The sequence below is a fragment of the Lycium barbarum genome, chromosome 1 (genome assembly GCF_019175385.1).
Source record: "Lycium barbarum isolate Lr01 chromosome 1, ASM1917538v2, whole genome shotgun sequence".
In the NCBI taxonomy this organism is placed as follows: Eukaryota; Viridiplantae; Streptophyta; class Magnoliopsida; order Solanales; family Solanaceae; genus Lycium; species Lycium barbarum.
The window spans coordinates 117,882,909-117,905,476 of NC_083337.1; the positions used below are offsets into that span (position 1 = coordinate 117,882,909).

A 22,568-nucleotide genomic window follows, 5' to 3' on the forward strand; every position below is an offset into this window, starting at 1 on the left:
TGTAGTGTCAGATTCTTTTCTGATTATTGTGTTTTTCAAAACCTTCATATAGGGAAGAAGATTAGCAGTGGTAGATTACATGATGGCTTATATTTGATCGATAGAACTCAAGACTCTAGTCAGGCCTTTTTGTAGGAAATAAGGATGTCAACCAAGAAATAATACAATGGCATGGACGGTTGGGGCACCCATCTTTTTTTGCTTTAAAAAAGTTATACCCTAGTTTATTTTCTAGAACTGAGTTCGAATCTTTGTCTTGTGATGCATGTGAATATGCCAAGCACACTAAAAACTCTTATCCTCTAAGTGACAATAAAAGCACAATTCCCTTTTCGACTATTCATTCTGATGTCTGGGGTCCTACTCAAACACTTTCTTTGTCCGGTAGTCGATGGTTTGTTACTTTTATCGATTGTTGCACTAGAATGACATGGGTATATCTGTTAAAAGCCAAAGAATACCCTTATGTCAGAGCAGTAAGGGAGAGTAAATGGCATTCTAATACTCTTAGAGAATCAACAGTCACTTCCAACAAAGGAGAAATATGTATCTCACAGTCTCCTGGGGTTAGGGACACCGGAATCTTGAAGAGATGCATTGTCGGATCTTTTTCTGAAGGAGAAACAGAGGTTCCCACTCTATCGGACATCAGGAGGTGGGTTATGGTTACATGGAAAGTGGTTTTTGGGATAAATATCCACGAGATGGCCAACAATATGTTCCTATTTGAGTTCCCCAACAGGAACATGGCTGAACAAGTCATTCAGAAAGAATGGAGGTGGAAGGAGACTAAATTGAAGCTCCAGTGGTGGAACTCAACAGTTGGATGCGCACCATCGAATCGAGTCCCAAAAACCACATGGATCAGAGCACTTGGGGTACCTCTCCATCTATGGTCCCAAAGGGTTTTCACTGAAATTGGGAATAACTGCGGTGGATGGGTTTCTACTGAAGAAGAGACTAATCTGAAAAATCATATGAAGTGGGCGAGAATTCAAATTTCAGGTGACGGTCGGAATTGTCCTAGTGAAGTTACTATAGAAAGAGATAGCATCAAATTCTATATTCCAATATGGGTGGAGCAGAGTGTTCGATTTGAAATTGCTTCGCCGGCGAATGGAAAGAGGTTGCTGGAATCTGACAAGCCCATCGAAGAAACCAGTGGTCTGAAGGAGGACTCGGACCAGCAGTTAAAAGCAAAGTCCAATTCAGAAAAAGGACAGAAGAGCAGGCCTATCACTGCTGATACACAGTGGGATCACATAGGGTATGCAGATACAGCTAGAATATTTTTAAATAAAGGTCTGGGGCCACATGACAGGGAGATGGCCTTTCCTTCACAATCTCCTTATTATTATTTGGGCCACCACAGAACTAGGCCCAAAAATAATAAGTGGTCTGGGCTTGATGGTGCAGCACATGTTATTTTTAATGACATTAATGTGCTGCAGACTGAAAACAAGTTCGATCCTTTATCTATAGAAACTACAATTTCCCAGTCGATTTCTTCAGAACCAGTAGCACCGACACTTAAAGCTATTTCAATTCATGAAGAAACAGTAAGCTATGGGGGAAAAGACTCAGACATAGGCGTAGAAGACTTGCAGATGAAGAAAACTATTGAGAATATGGTGGTGAACCTTATTACAGATAATTCTGAGATAGAGAAGCAAGCACCAAAAGAGCAACTTGCCACAGTGATCAGGCAAGGTAATTCAGAAATTGAAGAATGGGTATTAGAAGATGCAGAACCTATTCAACAAGACATGAGTTTAATGTTGCATAAGGAGGAGATGAATACTACATGGGTGAAGCAAAACATGATTAAACTGGGGGAAATTTTTGGGGTTGATTTCAAGGGGCATGAGGAGGAAGCAGTGGAACTACTGATGCAAATAGACAACAGTAGACAGGCCAGAAAATTGGAGGCAGTGTCTGTGTCAAAGAGGACTAGATTCAAGGGGACTCAGGAGCTCAAGGGACTTATTTCTTTTGATGTAAAGTACAAGAGTGATGGGAAGAGAGGTAAGGGGGAAGGAGGAAGCCGATCTAAATGAAGTTAAAACTAGTGTCATGGAATGTAAGGGGGCTGAACAATAGGGATAAGAGAAGATTTGTGAAGAGCCTTATACAAGACTGGTATGCTGATATCATATGTTTACAAGAATCTAAACTGGAAGGGGAGGTTAAAGAGATTATCAAAGATCTTTGGGGAGGTAGATGGGTAAAATTTGCTTGTCCAGAGGCTAGTGGCACTAGAGGGGGAATTTTGATGTTATGGGACAGTAGAGTGTGGAAAGGGGAGACTGTGGAGATTGGTGCATATACTTTATCTTGCAAGTTTGTGGCACTCCTTCAAGATTTTGAATGTTATATAACTGGAGTATACGCGCCAAACAGTAGAGCAGAGAGGGAACATGTGTGGGATGAAATTGGGGCAGTTCGGGGTCTAATGGAGGGGCCTTGGGTTGTTTGTGGTGATTTTAATGTTACAAGATTTCCTTCTGAAAAAATGAATTGCAGAAGAAGAACCCCTGCCATGGAAGAATTCTCAGATTTTATAGAAGATATGGAATTGTTAGATCCCCAGCTAGAAGGAGGGTGTTACACATGGTACAAGGGTGACAATTGTAGAATAGCATCCAGAATTGATAGGGTGTTAATTTCTAAAGAATGGGATGACAAGTTCAGAAATATCAAGCAGTCACTGTTGCAAAGACTCTGATCACTTTCCAGTCTCACTTCAGTATGGAGTGTGGGAATACAACAAGTCTTACTTCAAATTTGAAAACTAGTGGTTGAACACTGAAGGGTTTGTGGAAAGAATCAGGGATTGGTGGAATTCTTTTGTCTTCGAAGGCAAACCTGATTACATTATGGCTTGCAAGTTCAAAGCTTTAAAAGCCAAGCTGAAAGAATGGAGTAGAACAAGCCAGGGAAACTTGGGATCACAAAAAACACATATTTTGAGTCAACTAGCAACTCTAGATGCTGTCCTGGAGAATAGAGTGTTGACAGAAGATGAATCAATACTGAAAGCATCGCTGTTGATGGATTATGAGGAGTATTTAAAAAATGAGGAAATAGCTTGGAGGCAAAGATCAAGGGCTCTTTGGCTCAAAGAAGGGGATAGGAACACCAGCTTCTTTCATAAGGTGGCCAATGCACATAAGAGAAGTAACAACATTGATTAATTGATGATTCAAGAAGAAACTGTGGAGGATCCAGAAAGAATTAAAGGGGAAATTATTGATTTCTATGAGAGGTTGTACACTGAATCAATTGGTTGGAGACCTTCATACAATCCTTTCAACTGTCCAGTGATCAATGAGGAAGAAAAAGTTGTTTTACAGGGAGAATTTGATGAACAAGAGGTGTTTTCATGTCTGAAAATGTGTGCCATGGACAAAGCTCCTGGCCCTGATGGGTACACAATGGCTTTTTGATCAAATGTTGGGAAATTCTAAAGCCAGATATCATGGCCACTTTTAACAACTTTCACTCTCAGGGAGTTTTTGAGAAAAGCTACAATGCAACTTACATAGCCCTAATTCCAAAGAAAACAGGTGCCAAGTAGCTGAGAGATTTCAGACCTATCAGTCTTATAGGTAGTGTCTATAAACTAATTTCTAAGGTGTTAACAGAAAGATTGAAAAGAGTTATAGGCAAGCTGGTGGATGTTCAACAGATGGCATTCATTAAAGATAGACAAATAATGGATGCAATTCTAAGTTACTTGCTTCACTTGGACTGCACTGAAGGAAGCATGCCTAACACAAGACAATCTTAGAAGGAGAGGTGTAATAGTTGTTAACATGTGTACCATGTGCAAGCAGACCAATGAAAGTGTCAACCATCTATTTTTGCACTGCCCTGCAGCAGCTAGCCTCTGGTTTTTCTTCTACTCTATGCTTGGTCTACAATGGGTAATGCCCTTCAACATCAAAGATGCATATGCTAGCTGGATACTCTGGAGAGTTGACAAATCCATTAAAAGAATTTGGAGAATGATCCCAGCAGTAATTATTTGGACCCTATGGAAGGAGAGAAACAACAGATGCTTTGAAGGAATCTCAACTCCTATTTTCTCTCTAAAGTCTAGGTGTTTAGTTAGTCTTTTTAGTTGGCATTTTTTTGCCCCTGTAAACAATGTGGGTAACTTTCTAGATTTTATCAGCTCTTTTTCTCTAGTTCAGTAGAGATAGGATATCTTTAGATTGTTCTACAGGTTTTGCCAAGCCTGCCAGCTTTTCCCATCTGTAACCTTGCATCTTCTTGATGTTTTACTAATGAATTTTATTACTTTACCAAAAAAAAAAAAAAATGGATGCAATTCTAATTGCCAATGAAGCAGTGGACTCAAGAATCAAACAAGGCAAGCCAGGAATCTTATGCAAATTAGACATTGAAAAGGCATATGATCATGTCAACTGGGAATTTTTGCTGAAGGTGCTCTCATGTATGGGTTTTGGAGAAAAATGGATCAAGTGGATTAGATTCTGCATTTCAACTGTCAGATTCTCAGTTCTTATCAATGGCTCTCCTGAAGGTTTTTTCCCCGCACATAGAGGGTTGAGACAGGGGGATCCTTTGTCTCCTTTTTTGTTTATACTGGTCATGGAGGGCTTGAATAACATGATCAAAGTGGCAAGAACAAATGACTGGATCAAAGGTTTTGAGGTTGCCACAAGTGCAAATGTAAATGCCAACTTGGAAATCACTCATCTACAGTATGCAGATGACACCCTGATCTTTTGTGATGCTGATGAAGAGCAACTGAAGATTTTGAGAGTAATTCTGGTACTGTTTGAAGGGATTTCTGGGTTACACATTAATTGGAGAAAGAGTCACATATATCCAATTAATGGTGTGAATAATATGGAGGAATTGACCAGGATTTTAGGTGGAAAAGTAGGGGAACTGCCAACTACTTACTTGGGCATGCCTTTAGGAGCCAAATCAAAGTCCTTGAATATCTGGAACCCTGTGATTGAAAAATGTGAGAAGAAGCTATCCAGGTGGAAGTCACAATATATATCTCTAGGGGGCAGAGTCACACTTATAAATTCAGTTCTGGATGCACTCCCTACCTATATGATGTCTGTTTTTCCCATCCCTGTTGGAGTGATTGAAAGACTAGACAAGGTCAGGAGGACTTTCTCTGGAAGGGTGATCAAGATAAAAAGGTTTTCCATTTAGTCAAGTGGGCTAATGTTCTACTGGGGAAGAAGCAGGGAGGACTAGGTATCAGGAATTTAAGGCTGCAGAGCAAAGCTTTAAGACTTAAATGGCTATGGAGGTACTCACATACACCTCAACCATACTGGGGAAGAATGATCAAAGCAAAATATGGGGAAGAAAACAAGTGAATGGAGGTGCACACTCCTTATGGTGTCGGTCTGTGGAGATCCATCAGAGCTCTTTGGCCTTTCCTGTGGAACCATTCCACCATTAAGGTGAGTAATGGCCACAAAACTTCTTTTTGGGAGGACAAATGGTTGGGAAACACTAGTCTAAAGGAATTATTTCCTGTCATTCATGGGCTGGCAGTAAACCAACACAAGAAAGTAGCTGAGATATGGGACAATCATGGATGGAACATTCAGTTCAGGAGAAACTTCAATGACTGGGAAATCAACACATTGACAGAGTTTTTCAGGCTACTAGAAGAGTTTAAAGGCACACAAGAAGGTGCACATAAATTGTGGTGGAAAGAAGACAGCAAAGGCATTTACAAAGTGAGCACAGCATACAAATTTTTGAACCAGAGTAACCAGCAGGTGCAACTTTGGCCTTGGAAGCACATTTGGAAAGTGAAGGTACCATTCAAAGTTGCATGTTTCACATGGTTGTTGGCAAGGGAAGCAGTACTGACTCAAGAAAACCTAAAAAAGAGAAAATTCTCTCTTTGTTCCAGATGTTACTTGTGTGATGAAGAGGGTGAGACAGTCAACCATCTATTTTTACATTGTCGGATCACAATACAGCTTTGGAGGATCTTTGTGAATCTCAGGGGCATTGTCTGGGTAATGCCAAATAGGATTACTAATCTACTCCATATTTGGGAGGAGGCAGGAATAGGAGCCTCAGACAGAGATAGATGGAGGATTGTCCCCGCTTGCATTTGGTGGACAATATGGAAAGAGAGAAATTCACGGTGCTTTGAAGACAGTAGTAGTGATGTACAAAAGATCAAGCTAAATTGTGTCAAACTTTTTTGTTTTTGGTGCAAACAGATTTACCTTGAGGAGACTGAATCCATAATTGAAATCCTAGGCTCTTGTTAGATTTTCAGAGTTTTGGATCAGTTATCTCACTTTTGCTGTAAATATGGTTCCAGTGCAATCTATGCACTGATCAAGTCAATACATACCAATGTTACATTTTCAAAAAAAACAAAAAAAATATCTGTTAAAAGCCAAAAGTGAAGTTTTTTCCTGTTTTCAGTCATTTCATAATATGATTTGTACTCAGTTTGAGGCTAAGATAAAGATATTTCGAACTGACAATGGCACAGAATACATGGATAAAACTTTTGGAGCTTACTTGGAGTCTTTTGGGATAATCCATCAAACTAGTTGTCCTTATACTAGTGCACAAAATGGGGTTGCTGAAAGAAAAAATAGGCATTTGTTAGAAGTAGCAAGATCCCTTTTGTTTACCATGAATCTGCCGAAGCTTTACTGGGGGGATGCCATTCTAGTAGCTGCCTACCTCATCAATAGAATGCCACTTAAAACTCTTAATTTTCAGAGTCCTTTAGAAGCTTTAAAGGGTAAAAATGACTATACTGTTCCTCCAAAGATATTTGGGTGTGTTTGCTTTGTTCACGCTAGGAACCCTGGGAAACTTGAACCTAGAGCTCTTAAATGTGTATTTATTGGGTATTCTCCAACACATAAAGGGTACAAATGTTATCACCCTCCTTCTAGGAGATTCTTTGTCAGTATGGATGTTACATTTCGGGAATCTGAGCCCTATTTCAGTATTACACCATCACCCCTTCAGGGGGAGAATAATAAGGAAGAAGAGATGGTTTTTCCTAGTTCCATTATTGAAACTACTGCCACAAGGGAAAGTGAAATTGGAGAAAGAATTCAAAGGGAGACTCTTGGGCGTTTGGATAGGCCTGATTTGGCAACTTACTCAAGGAGAAATAGAGCAGAAAAAACCATCATGCAACCTGCCAAAGCCGAACCTTCTTCTTCTGGTAAGTTATCTATACTTCCTAATGAGTTAGATTTGCCTATCGCTCACAGGAAAGGAGTCAAATCTTGCACTAAACACCCTTTATCTAACTTTGTTTCCTATAATCCTTTGTCGCCCTCCTATAGAGCCTTTGCCTTGTCTATTTCTTCTGTGTCTATTCCCCAGAATTGGAGGGAAGCTTTTGCAGATTCTAAATGGAAGCAAGCTATCATGGAAGAAATGAAAGCCTTATCAAAGAATGAGACTTGGGAACTTGTCGCATTACCACCAGACAAGAAGTTGGTCGGTTGTAAATGGGTCTTCACCGTAAAACATAAAGCTAATGATTCCATTGAAAGGTTCAAAGCAAGATTGGTGGCTAAAGGATTCACTCAAACTTATGGAGTGGATTATCAAGAGACATTTGCTCCTGTTGCAAAAATGAACACTATTAGAATTCTTCTGTCTTGTGCAGCTAATCTTGACTGGAACTTACAACAGTTTGATGTGAAGAATGCATTTCTTCATGGAAACTTAGAAGAAGAGGTGTACATGGAGATTCCTCCTGGTTTTGGTACTGAACAAAGTCAAGGAAAGGTATGCAGACTGAAGAAAGCCTTGTACGGATTGAAGCAATCTCCTAAAGCTTGGTTTGACAGATTCTATAAAGCAATGATCTCCTTTGGTTACCAACAAAGCAATGCGGATCACACCCTCTTTATAAGACATCAAAAGGGTAAACTCACTCTTCTCATAGTTTATGTTGATGACATAGTAATTACAGGAGATGACAAAGAAGAGATGACCCGATTGAAGAAGTTGTTGGCACAGGAATATGAGATCAAGGATCTAGGAAAATTGCAGTACTTCTTGGGAATTGAAGTTGCTAGATCAAAAAGAGGAATCTTTATTTCTCAAAGAAAGTATATTCTGAATCTCTTGAAAGAAACAGGTATGACAGGTTGCAAACCAGCAAAATCACCCATTGAAAGCAATCACAAACTACAAAGCGGAGTTAGAAAGTCAGTTGATAAAGAGAGATATCAGAAGCTGGTTGGAAGACTCATTTATCTCTCTCACACTAGACCAGACATAGCCTATTCAGTCAGCCTGGTGAGTCAGTTTATGCATGATCCTCGAGATCCTCATATGCAAGTTGTCTTTCACATTTTGCAATATCTGAAGTCTGCTCCAGGAAAAGGTCTACTTTACTCCAGACATGGTCACCTCCAAATAGAAGCCTTTACAGATGCAGATTGGGCTGGATCTCTAGATGACAGAAGGTCTACATCTGGTTACTGTACACTCATAGAAGGAAACTTGGTCACTTGGAGAAGCAAGAAGCAAAGTGTAGTTGCTAGATCAAGTGCGGAGGCAGAATATAGAGCTATGGCCCAAGGTGTTTGTGAACTTTTGTGGTTACAAAAGATACTAGAAGAATTGAGATTGTCTGGAAAAAGGAAACTTTCCTTATATTGTGACAACAGGACTGCAATCAGTATAGCTCGAAATCCAGTCCAGCATGACTGAACAAAGCATGTTGAAATTGATAGACTCTTCATCAAAGAAAAAGTCACGGGTAGTGTCTTGAGTTTGTTCCATGTGTCATCGGAAAAACAACTAGCTGATGTGTTTACCAAAGGCCTCAACAAACAGACTTTTCATACACTGGTTTGCAAGTTGGGCATGTGCGACATCTTTGCACCAACTTGAGGGGGAGTGTTGATTTGGTATTAATGATTAAGATTGAGATGTTGATTTGATATTGATGATTAAGATTGATAGCTTAATTTTAGGAATATATTGTATTAATGTAATTGATTAGGAGATTTGACTCCTCTTAGGTTAGTCTACTTTGGGAAATCATCTCTCTTCTCTCTCTTCTCTCTCCTCCACCATCAACGGTAACATCTTCCCCCCCCCCACCCCACCTGCCACCACATCCGGCGATCAGACCGCGTCCGGCGACCAGGTAACTCCGGCGATCAGGTAACGCCGGCCACTTTTCCGGCCAGATCTACTTTTTTTCTCTCTTTCCTTTTCTTCTTCTTTTCCTTCTCTTCTCCTTTTCCCCTTTTTTATCTGCTCCTGGCGCTGCCAGAACACAGTTGCGTCATCGCCGGAGACTTTTTCCGACACCATTTTCCGGCCAGCCCTCTCTTTCTCTCCTTTTTTCTTTTTTCTTTTTCTTTTCTTGTTCCCCCTCTTCTCTGCTCCTATTTCAGGTCTCTGTGAAAATAATTCCGACAGTGAACAGTGAACAGTACTCCGGCAGTGAACAGTGAACAGTACTCGGACGTTGAACAGTGTTTTCCTGCGGCGATCAGGTTCATTTCAACTGGAATTGGTACCTCCGGTTGCCATATTCATTATTTGTCCATACACTTGTAGTTACATTTTTTGCTAACTTTAGACTTTTGAATAGTTTATTAGTTCATACTCATTTTCGTGGCTTTGCTTAGTGATGGTAGACTAGGGTCATGTTCTCGTTCAGGGACGGGGGCGAGGGTTAGGAGGGGTAAGTGGGTTAAAGGAGCGTCTAGGTTGAGAGTAGGATCTTGGAACATTGGAACGTTAACGGGGAAGTCCATAGAGCTAGTTAAGATTCTTCAGAAGAGGAAGATTAATATAGCTTGTATCCAAGAGACCAAATGGGTAGGTCCTAAAGCTAAGGAGGTAGACGGGTATAAGCTGTGGTTCTCTGGTAGGTCGAAGTATAGAAATGGGGTGGGCATTTTAGTAGATAGTGAATTAAGGGATCAGGTGGTAGAGGTTAGGAGAGTCACTGATAGGATGATGTCGATTAAGGTGGTCGTTGAAGGTGTTACATCCCGTATTTTTATACATTGGGACAACCCGGATTAACCATGATAAATTTAGGACCAAGACTATTCCGAGATTTGAAGTCGGGACTTTTGACCTTTGATTTTATTTTGAGACATAAGTTATATATGAAATTGTTGGTATTGAACACTTAGGGAAAATCGGGACCACAATTCATAAATTTGGGATTTAAAAATCTTGCACCAAATGCCATTGTGGCCGTGTGGACTTGAAATGGTCCCACACATTGTGTGGCCAATTTTAATTGGTCCAACACATGTGTGGGCCATAAACTAGTAGAGATATTTGTGGACTTAAAAGAGGATTTCAAGTCATCTTTCTAGCATTGTATACTTAGACAAAAATCAAGAAAGTTGAGAGCAACAAAGCCCCAAGGCTCTCGGCCAAGAGCAAGGAAAATCAACCCCCATTTTTAGCTTCCCAAAAATTATTTCCTTAGTGTTAACCTACTAATTAGAGGTCCCTAAATAACGTGGAAGTATTGTTTGGGTCATCCAACCATCCGTTGTGTCAAATAGCAAACCCTAGCCATTTGTGGAAGTGAAGGTGAAAGGTAAGTTTGCTCTTGTTTTATGTGTTGTGAACATTTTATTCATGTTATGGTATGTTAATAGGGATGGAAATCATGAAATATAATATGATTAGAAGTGGGTTGTGTGATGGGTGTTCTAGCCGTGTTTATAGCCTCCAAATAGTAGCAAAGAATGAATCAATATCGCTTAGCGTCGTAATGGTTGTTGTGATGACTTGTATGTTGGAAATGAGAGTTAAATGTCCCGAATTGATATAGTAAGCGTTGCGGACTGATTTGGAGAACTTTGTGCATTTAATGCAATCCTTATTTACGAGAACCATCAACATATGTATATGTGTAGTGTAGACGAATATGGATCTTATTATTATGCCGAAGATTGCATTTATAATGCTTAGCGCTTTAGTTATCGTCGATATGAATTCTAGTTAAAAAAAAGTGTTTAATGACTCAAGAATTATGTTGAGATTGTGTGGGCTGTTTTAAGGCTTATCGTATGTTTGATGTAATTCGTATGTCTATGAAAATTATATCGCTACATTGCGGATTGTTAATACAAAACATGACTTGAAAATGAGGAAAGTGAAAAGAGGGCTGCTCTCGGCTAGGGGACTGGTTTCGGCCAGCTTGGAGAAAATTTTTGGATTGTTGGAAAAATTATGTGAATGGTTTAGAAGTCCTCTAATATTGTGGGTAAGGATTCGGGTTGATAATTGAATGTATGAGCAATAATGTGGCTTGAATGTAAGCCGTTGAATTGAATATTTGGAAAGTTGTTAAATGATATAAAAGAGAGCTACTATTATTACTTTGCCTTTCGAATTGATTATCGATGTTGCTAGGTTGGTTATTGTGGTTGTTGTTGTTGATTTTGAGCGAGTTAAATTCTCGGGATGGCCTATTTACAGGGGAAATGCTGCCGAATTTTCTGTAGAATTTAATAAATAGTTGGAATGAATGGCTTAAGTGCCCTTAGCTAATGTTTGGTATTCGTTGGCGTATTTGTAGACCTTGGGGAGCCCGAGGCGTAGATTGGGATTTACTTTAGATTGGCTATTTTGGAGTGCGTACGAGGTATGTAAAGCAACCTTCTTTTCTTGGCATGCCTTAGTTTCACATAGGCTAGATTAGAGCCTTAAGGAAATTCCAAATCCGACATCCGAGCATGATATGATCTATATATTCCTTGGCACTCATATGTATGATTTGATGAAAAATGAACCATTATGTTTTTGAAAGAAGGGATTTCCAAACTTTGTACAAAAGGTTTCACTTTAATGAATTTCGTAATTTTTGAATGCCATATCTTTCGCATAAAGGCTCGGATTGTCCCAACATTTTCATAAGAGTTTGCATGATGTATGATGAGTATGATTTCTATAGGCGGGCCCGACTCGGATAAATACCCGTCTGTGGGTCCCGCGACGTTCTTTTATGTAATTCGGAGAACTTTTGAAAGAATTTGATATAACTATTACTTCGATTTGCAAGTATGATCATTTTACTTATGTTTGAGGTTATGATAATGATTTTATGCATATGACTACTCACGACTCTACTCGTGCATTCTGTTATTCCCTTCGCCGAGTCGCGGGCCGGTTCTGTTGTCGTGCGCACTTTGATATACTCCGGAGTTATGCTGTGCTTACGGTTCACCGAGCTACTCGCCAAAGAGGGTCGGGTTCCACTTATATATGATGTTATGGTGTGTATGGCGTTATGCTGGGTTATGATATGTGACGGGGATTCGGAGATTTGAAACCTTTCTGGTGTGATGCTGTGTTATGGCGCCATCGACGGGCGGGCGACCATATTCTTCTGTACCTTCTGCATGACTTACATATTTTTAAAGTAAACATTTTGATACGATGGATTTGTACCTATTCTCTGTACTACTATTTCGTTTATGTCTCAGGTTTGCTTCTGTATATTCTGTTTTGCATACTCAGTACATATTTCGTACTGACCCCCTTTCTTCGGGGGCTGCGTTTCATGCCCGCAGGTACAGACGCACAGTTTGGTGATCCACCAGTCTAGGACACCCTCTTCTGCCGTTTGGAGTGCTCTTCTCATTTCCGAGCATACACTTTTGGTATATATATATTTTGTTCGTTATGTACGTATATATTTGCTCAGGGGTACGGCGGGGCCCTGCCCCGCCATATGTTTCTGTTGGTCTGTTTAGAGGTCTGTAGACGTATTTGTGGGTGTGTGTGCCTACTTCTGTACAGATGTGTTCGTGTGACCCTATTCGTTATGGCAGCCTTGTCAGCGTGCACTTTGTAGATGTTTTGGGCCGTTGCGCCATCCGTTAGCCTTGTCGGCTTTTGATACATCTGTTAGCCTTGTCGACTTTTGATACATTTGATAACCTTGCCGGCTTTTTGACATATATATATATATCCGCATACGGTTGCGTTGAGATGTGTTTGAACAGTTTGATATGGTTTTAGACGGCATATAGTATTTATGGCCGTATATGCTATTTGTGTGTGTGATTCGATTGAATAAGTACGTCAGGGTGCCCAACTAGGGCGCTAGTCACGGCCTACGGGGTTGGGTCGTGACAGAAGGACTCACTTTGAACATTATTAGTGTATATGCGCCGCAAGCGGGCTTAGGCGACGAGGAGAAGAGGCGCTTTTGGGAGGATTTGGACGAATTAGTGGGAGGCATACCGCCTACTGAGAAGCTAGTCGTGGGAAGTGATTTCAATGGACACATCGGACCTATTTCGGGAGGTTATGATGATGTGCATGGAGGCTTTGGCTTCGGGGATAGGAATGGAGGAGGAGTCTCACTTTTGGATTTTGCAAGAGCTTTTGGGTTGGTGATAGCCAATTCGAGTTTCCCAAAGAAGGAGGAACACTTGGTAACCTTCCGTAGTTCGGTGGCTAAGACTCAAATAGACTTTTTACTCCTTAGGAAGGATGATAAAGGTCTGTGCAAGGATTGTAAGGTCATTCCGAGCGAATATCTTACAACCCGACATAAGCTCTTGGTGATGGATTTAGCGATCAAGATGACGAGGAAGAAGAGGGTCGTGGAGGACCGACCTAGGATCAGATGGGGGAGTTTGACCACTATTAGTGCCCCGGAGATGGGAGAGAAATTGAAGGATATGGGGGCCTGGGATAGTAGTGGGGATGCGACCAGTATGTGGGATAAGACGGCTAGTTGCATTAGGGTGGTAGCAAGGGAAGTGTTGGGGGTCTCGACAGGTAGTCGTGGTCAGCATCGAGGGGACCGGTGGTGGAATGGAGAAGTTCAAGGGAAGGTGGAAGCAAAAAAGGTGGCGTATGCGAAGTTGATAGAAAGCAAGGATGAGGTGGAGAAGTGGACGAATACAGAACTTTATAAGATGGCGAGGAAGAAGGCGAAGTTGGCGGTTTCAACGGCAAAAACGGCAGCTTTTGAACGCATGTATGCTGAACTAGAAGAGAAAGGAGGGGACCAGAAATTGTTCAGGCTAGCCAAGGCGAGGGAGAGAAAGGCACGTGATGTGGATCAAGTAAAATGCATCAAGGACGAGCATGGCAAAGTATTGCTAGAGGAGACTGTCATTAGACGGAGATGGCAGTCATACTTCTCCAAACTCTTGAATGAAGAAGGGGACAGAGACATTGTGTTGGGTGATTTAGAACATACAGGAAGGCGTCGCGACTTTGGCTATTGCAGGAGTATTAAGGTTGACGAGGTTAAGGGTGATGTTCGTAGGATGCGCAAGGGAAAAGCGACCGGACCTGATGAGATTCCGGGGGAATTCTAGAAGAGCGCGAGCCCGGCAGGTTTGGAGTGGCTGACTAGGTTGTTTAATGTCATCTTTAAGACGGCATTGATGCCCGAAGAATGGAGGGCGAGTGTAATGATCCCTCTATACAAGAATAAGGGAGATATCCAGAGTTGCAACAACTATAGAGGTATCAAGCTGCTAAGCCATACTATGAAAGTGTGGGAAAGGGTGGTGGAGATGAGGGTGAGGAGAGGTGTGTCTATTTCAGAAAACCAGTTCGGATTCATGCCGGGACGTTCAACTACAGAAGCCATCCATCTTATGAGAAGGTTGGTGGAGCAGTATAGGGAGAGGAAGAGGGACTTACACATGATATTCATCGACCTAGAAAAGGCTTATGACAAAGTTCCAAGACAGATCCTATGGAAATGCTTGGAGGCTAAAAGTGTACCTGTGGCGTGCATTAGGGTGATCAAGGACATGTATGAGGGAGCCAAAACCAGGGTGAGGACAGTAGGAGGAGACTCAGAGCACTTTCCAGTTGTGATGGGGTTGCATCAAGGATCAGCTCTTAGTCCGTTTTTATTTGCCTTGGTGATGGATGGATTGACACGGCAAATTCAAGGTGAGGTGCCATGGTGTATGCTTTTCGCGGACGACATAGTCCTGATTGACGAGACTCGTAGCGGAGTTAACGCTAAGCTGGAGTGTTGGAGACACACTCTGGAGTCTAAAGGGTTTACGCTGAGTAGGACCAAGACAGAGTACTTGGAGTGTAAGTTCAGTGAAGCACCTCAGGAGGCTGACTTGGAAGTAAGGCTTGGTACCCAGGCCATCCAGAAGAAAAGTAGTTTCAAGTACCTTGGGTCTATTGTGCAAGGCAGCGGGGAGATTGACGATGATGTCACACATCGTATTGGGGCAGGGTGGATGAAATGGAGGCTTGCTTCCGGAGTGCTATGTGACAAGAAGGTGCCACCAAAACTTAAGGACAAGTTCTACAAAGTGGTGGTTAGACCGTCTATGCTGTATGGGGCGGAGTGTTGGCCAGTTAAGATCTCTCACGTTCAAAAGATGAAAGTTGCCGAGATGAGAATGTTGAGATGGATGTGTGGCCACACCAGGAGTGACAGGATTAGGAATGAGGATATTCGGGATAAGGTGGGGGTGGCCTCGGTGGAAGACAAGATGCGAGAAGCGAGATTGAGATGGTTTGGGCATGTGAAGAGGAGAGATACAGATGCCCCAGTGCGGAGGTGTGAGAGGTTGGCCATGGATGGTTTCAGACGAGGTAGGGGTAGGCCGAAGAAGTATTGGGGAGAGGTAATTAGACACGACATGGCGCAATTACAGCTTACCGAGGACATGACCTTAGATAGGAGGGTTTGGAGGACCCAAATTAGGGTAGAAGGCTAGTAGATAGTCTCGTTATCCGTTCTTATTAGTAGTCGCATTATTGCAATATAATTTCTTGTGCTCCGATTTCTGCTATTATCTGTTATTATCTGTTATTTCCTGTGCTTTGGTTATCTTGTGTCATCTGCTCCGATTTCTGCTATTATCTGTTATTTCCTGTGCTCTGATTATCATGTGTTATTTGTGTCGCTTGCATTATTTCATTTCCATATCGCTTTAAATCTCTTATCCGAATCTCTTAACCTTATCTGACTTCTTTTTATGCTTTTATTGAGTCGGGGGTCTTTCGGAAACAGCCGTCCTACCTTGGTAGGAGTCAGGTCTGCGTACACTCTACCCTCCCCAGACCCCACGATGTGGGATTTCACTGGGTTGTTGTTGTTGTTGTTGTAATGTAATTGATTAGGAATTGATTGTGTAATATTGTCTTTCCTTATTTAGTCTTAGAACTCATGTATAAGTACCAATTCTTATGGGTTGTATAATTATTCAAAAATACAAGAAGCCTTTTCTTCTTGCAAAAAATCTTCACGGTATAAATTAGGAAAGACTTCCTCCAACTCGATATTGTAACACTTCCAAATAAACTAATTGGCCGGAAATCCTTAATATCTGCAGCACCTTTCTTCTAGGGTATCAAAGCATTAAAAGTTACATTAGAACTCTTAGCAGAATCACCTCGTTGTAAAGAACTTGAAAGGTCTTCATTACATTCCCCTTCACAATATGCCAACATTTCCTAACGAAATTCAAACTAAACTGAACCAGACAAGGTGTCTTATCCCCCTCGACCATTATAAACACCCTTGTCACTTCTTCTTCCTCAAATGGCCTCTGAATCCACTCTCTCCTCTTCATTTATGGCTGCCGGGTTGGGATCATACCAGGAGGGGTTCCAATTTTCCTTTTCAGAGAAGAGGTCTTTACAAAGGTCAAAGATATGATCACTGATCCTGTTCTTATCATAAGCGATGCTATCATTTATGTCCAACTTAACAATCAAGTTATACCTTATGTTTGTATTAGCTATCTTGTGGAAGAAGCTGGAAGTTTTGTCCCTTGTTTAATCAACAAAAACCTGAATTTTTGTCTCTTATAATATCTCTTTTTCCTTAGCTATCTCTTGTAACTCCTTTGTAAGTGAGATTTTACTAGAATCAGCCTCATCACAGCCAGTTTCTGAGCTGTAACTCTGGTTCAGACCTTTAAGTTGTTGTAAAATCTGATTTTTTTCTCCTTCTTCTCTGCTCAATTTTGTTCGCTCCAACTGCTAGGGTTTCTTGATCCCTTTTTCTCATTTTAAAGCTATTTTCTTTGTTCTTTCTCGTTCCGCCCCCCCCCAAAAAAAAAAGACGTCTCCATTAATCTTGTGTTTTATGATAAGAAATCAGCTTATAACTTGAAAGAATTTGCTTATATAAATTTATTATTTTTGTTGAGTTCTTTTTTATTTAGTTATTTTACTTCTGTGCAAGGTTTATTTGGTACTTTTTAAAAATGTTGCTTTACATCAATGAAGCAAGCGCTTCACTTCTCGCTTTAAGCGAAATGGACCCTTGTCGCTTTTTTGCACTTCTCACTCTCAAATAAAGTGGGTGTAACTCAATAGTTACAACCAATATTCATGTCATCTGCACGATTTTATAAATATAAAGTCTTTCACAGTAATAGCTTCTTTGGGGTCCCTTCCCATGTAAAGAGCTAAGCAATACAAGAGCGATACAATTTACGATCCTAAAAATATAAACTGCAGCTAGCATATAAAAGGTGCCAAAAGACACTTTTAATGGAAGAAGTGGAAGTAAAATGTATAAGAAAAAAATTGTGATTGTTTCATGTACTTACAGCATTGGTGAAAGCAGACAAAACCTCTAACCTTTTATACCTGAGAACAATAACAGCAACAACAACAACAAAATAGAACTAATTAGCCATAAATGTTCAATTGAACAAACTGGTTATGAGGGGTCGGAAAGCTAGAAAAAACTGTCAGCTATTTTCTTAATTGTGAAAGTTAGACAAACTACAGAAATATTCTTAATTGGCTTAACCTATAAATTCTGATTGCATTTCCAATTTTTTCCAGAAGCTATTGAATTCACAAACTGACAAAAACAGAGAGGTATCTTTTGCCCTTTCTACCTTTTCTTTTGTCTAATTCTTCACTGATTTAACCTAAATTGCTTTGCATCAGATAACCACCGAAACTCCTTCAACAAATTTACCCGTTAAAACAATTCCCCATCACATTCGTATCTACCCATTTAACAACTGCACTAACAAGTCAATGACTTCAATCATGAACAAGTAAAAAGGATTAACATAAAAAATGGAGAATTTGATAGGAAGATTAGAGTTTAAACCTCACCCATATGTGTAAACACGGTCAGGCTTTTCTCTAGAAGCGGCCATTGCAAACAACGAAAATGTCAAAAGGCCACAACCAAAAGTCAGATGAAATGCGTCTGATACCAACCCTGATATTAACCAACAGTCAAATTAAATTAGATAAGAGAAACAAAGCAAGAAGTGAATTACCAGATAAAGAAAGAAATGCTTAGTTGTTATCCTCTTTTATTGTTGCATCGCATAAAACATTAACCTGTTGATGCACGTGTCAGTTATCTAAGGCTGTGTTGATGATTACTGGAGCAGAACCGCTTCTTTTCTTCCCTATTACTATCTCTTTTCCTTTTATTGAATTTTGTGGTTGTGAAAATCAACCATTTTGGTGTCTTAAGTTTTGGAACTCAGTTATCAACATATACATAAAGTTGAGATATGAATAGACAAGGAAGAGAAAGAGAGGGAGAGTAAAAGGTTGCATACCAATTCGGCCAGAGAGAAGGCCAATAGACAACTCAGCAGTAGAATAAGCAACATTTAATGAAATCAAGATAAACAATCTCCTCATCTGCTTATTATTCCCAGACATAATACCTCGAAAAACTCCCCCATTGAACTTGGCAAATGCATCTTGTGGTGGATAGATATTAGGAGGTATATCAATGCTGGAAACACTTCGAGAGAGAAAAGGCTTTATTGATATGGGCGTGTGTGGCTCAGCTGCCGATTGCTGAAAGGAAGTTTGGCGTGAATATGCGAATCTGCGATCACTGCCGTCAAAATCAAAATCGCCACTCCATGGTCTAGGAGACGACGCCGTATGATTCTGATTCATGTTTCAATCCTTAGGAATTTCCCTCTTCAATTTCAAGCATGATCCATTTTCATTTAATTCCAAGACGATACCATAAAAATTCGATCTACTGTTCTTATTCTTCAAACAGAGTGATGAAGATTTGTGGTCTATTGGAGCAAAGAGTAAGGAGTAGGGTTTGTAATGATGGGAAGGAAGAAGATGGTCAACAACACCTAAAAAAGTAAACGCCCATGCTCGGGAAAAATAGAAGCTTTGTTTAACTTTGTGGAGTCCTCCCAGTCTCCCACTCTTACCCCGTGTTTGGATGGTTGTTTCTCACGGTTCATTATTGTATTATTCTCCTTAGATACTGAGTTTTCATTCTTCATAAAATTATATTAGTACCTTCATTTAAAAAGAGTGTTTATTTACTCATTTACATAACTCTTAAGAAAATATTAATTTTAAAATAAAAATAGGTAATTTTATCAAATTATTCATAATTAAATAAGTATTGGAATTTGGTCACTTAACACTTAAAAGGGACAAATCTGAAAAAATTTAGTAAATTTTTTCTTGATTTGATAAGTGGACACTCTTTTTGAACTAAAAAATAAAGGCTAATTGGACACTCTTTTTTAACCGGATGGAATATATTATATGGTGTTGTAAATCTGGTGTAACTCCGTTGTATATAACCATGAAAAAGCTCAATTTTTATAACAACGTATTTGGTGGTTTTTGCGTGGTTACTTATTTCATTTCCCCATTATACCCCCAACCCACTCATCCCCTCCATCGCACTCAAACCCTCCCATCCCCACCACCAACCTGGCCCTACCACCAACCACCCCACCACCACCCACTACCCCTCACCACCACCTACCCCAACCACCCACCCACAATCACCTACCCCTACATCCACCACCTACTTATTTTAAAGTTCCTATTTATCATTTACCTTAGTTTTAATATATATAGTTTGTAATAATGATTAAAGGTGTTTTAGTAAACTTACATGTTATTATACAATACCGTACATTCAAACACACAAACAATAAAAATGTTATTAAACCACAACAAACGATACAGTCTATCTAAACATTGTATTTTTTAATACAATGCAACACGTTACTATACAATACAATATTGTACATTATGAAACCATTTGTAACGACAATCCAAACAGAGTATAAACCAAAAAATTATTTATGCTAGGTATCTAACAAGAAACGATAACTATCAAATACAACTTTCATTCTATTTTTATATACAGACATAGACGCTTTTGCCCTTGTATTCCTAGGGTTGTTTATCGGTCACGAGTTCAAGGCAATTCAGTAAAGACTAAGTTTTTCCTATAAGGCTAGAATTATATATTATGTAAGTCAGACATAGTGACATAGCATACAGTGTTGCTAATGGGGCATAAGTTGTGGTTCTAAAATCTCTGAGCCAAGTATTGCCTCTAAGTCAAGAGCTACAGAGTATATCATAAGTGAGACACAATGGTAGTAAAGTGTTGCCTATGACGCATAAGTTGTTTCATAAAGTGTCTAAACTAAGTTTTGCCTTTAAGATAAGAGTTACAGAGTATTTCATAAGTCAAACACAATGAGATAGTGTAAAGTGTTGTCCATGGGACATAAGTTGTGGTTCCAAAATCCCTGAGCTAAATTTTGCCTATAGACACAATGAAGTAGTATAAAGTGTTGTCCATGGGACATAAGTCGTGGGTCCAAAATCCCTGAGCTAAGTTTTGCCTACAGACACAATGATGTAGTGTAAAGTGTTGCCCATAGGGCATAAATTGTTTTTTAAAAGTCTATGAGCGAAGTAGCAAGAGTTATAGAGTATATTATAAGTCACACACAGTGAGGAAGTGTAAAGTGTCGCTCGCGGGGCGTAAGTTATTTTTTTTAAATCCCTAATTTCATGTCCTTAGTCTTCAACTAAGTGCATGTGCGACACCTGACAACTCGCTCACGTTCTTGCACAACTTGCTCACAATCTTACTATGTCAAGTCAGCCTAAGACACTAGGAATCGCTAAGGGAATGATAGAAAGAACACAAGAGAATTGCCAAAGGAAGATTTGTATTAGAGCGAACTTGAATTGTTTGCTTTCTTAGTTACAAATGAATGGCCTCCTATATATACTAGTCATTAGGAGCTAATGGGTAAATAATAATTGTTATATGCCTAGAATATTCTAAGGCCTTCCAAGAAAGTCTGCCTAGATATTCCATAATAATCTAAAGTATTTCCAAAGAAAGTCCACATGGCTCAATAATATTTCCACAAATATTATTAATGTGCCATGGAATTACAGCACATTTAATATCTTTTTACGAAGATTTTTACTTATTTTAAGTGATTTCGTGTCGTTTCTCATGTTAATTGTTGTGTTGTAGGATATTCAGAGATAAAATGGCGAAAACAAGAAAAATTGTGCAAAGTGTCGTGGATTTGGTGACATATGGCCCGTAAAAGTAACTTGCGGATCGCAAGTGATGCCACAGATGGAATCTGAGAATGAAGTACTGAAGGACCAACAGACGGCTCCACATACATGCCATAACCTAGATGTGGACCGTATGTCGCTTCATAGATGAAGATTCAGAGAGATGCAAAAAATGGCTGAAATCTGGGAATGAACATACGGTGCCATATGCGGGCCGTAAATATCGCATATGGGTGCAAGTCCAGCCATAGAATGATTTGTTGGAAAAGGTGAATCTCAGGAAGCAACATACGAGCTCCACATGCGGAACGTAGATCTCATGTACAGACCGCAAGTCAACATACGGTCAAGCTCCTGGAAACTCTAGTTTCAACTTAAGAAGGTCAGATCTCAACATACAGACAACATGTGCCACTTACGCCCAACTTACGGGCCGTATATGGCACTGTGGAGGTATTTTTGTCACAATTTATTCCGCATTTTTCTTACCATTATAAATAGTTTGTGTATGATTTTGTCGGTCATCTTGGTCCAGAATCTTATCCTAAAATTCCATAGCATTGAATACACTTGTTTAGAAGCTTTTGAGGAGAATCTTTCATCTTTTCTCTTCTTTATTCATTGTAAGCTTTAAATGCTTTCTTTAATACTTTACTTTTTACTACAAACTACGAGTAGCTAAGTTTTTAATACTAAGGTTGTGAACCCAATGATGGGTGTTATGTTAATGGGTGTTTACTATTCAATATATGCATAATGGGTTGTTGGTTTTTATTTATTTCTTACTCTTTAAAGTTGGTTGGTGGTTGCAAACATCAACCCATGTCATAAACCCTTTCTTTACTTGGGAAGGTGAGTCGGGGTTTGGTATAAATGAATAGCAAGGATTCAGAGCGTTAACCCTCGCTTAATAAACTCACTTAGGGATAAGAGGAGTTTACTTGGAATAAAGTAATCATTGAGTTTACTTTGCATAAATTAATCGTTCTTCAATTCAACTCTTTTACATTTGAAAAAATTATAAACAGGAAATACTTTCTAGCTATATATTGGGAAATATTAGAGACATTTAGAGATTAAGTGCACACCATAGATACAATGACCCCTTAGGAATATATCATATTAACACATATAACATTACACTTTATCAAAAGGGGACACAACCTCCATTTCTTTCTTCAACTAAAGTTATCTTCAAGTCAAAATAGCAATTAGAAACATAAAATCTTTTACAACTTACTAGAATAGGA

At 39.8% G+C, this 22,568-nt stretch overlaps 1 protein-coding gene across 3 annotated transcripts in view; it reads right to left on the bottom strand.

The window, feature by feature from the left end:
* The window catches only part of LOC132637108 (metal tolerance protein C2), a 44,047-nt gene extending 24,838 nt beyond the window's left edge, over positions 1 to 19,209 (bottom strand). The window contains exons 1-3 of one of the 3 annotated variants that reach the window (XM_060354257.1): positions 18,543 to 19,209; positions 18,082 to 18,190; positions 17,559 to 17,598 (exon numbers count right to left, since the gene is read on the bottom strand). In XM_060354257.1, coding sequence (XP_060210240.1) covers positions 17,559 to 17,598; positions 18,082 to 18,190; positions 18,543 to 18,894 — 501 coding nt within the window. In that variant the 5' untranslated portion in view covers positions 18,895 to 19,209. The remainder of the gene's footprint in view (positions 1 to 17,558; positions 17,599 to 18,081; positions 18,191 to 18,542) is intronic. The other 2 variants (XM_060354255.1, XM_060354262.1) reach the window with 2 other exon arrangements.
* Between the last annotated feature and the right edge of the window lie 3,359 nt (positions 19,210 to 22,568).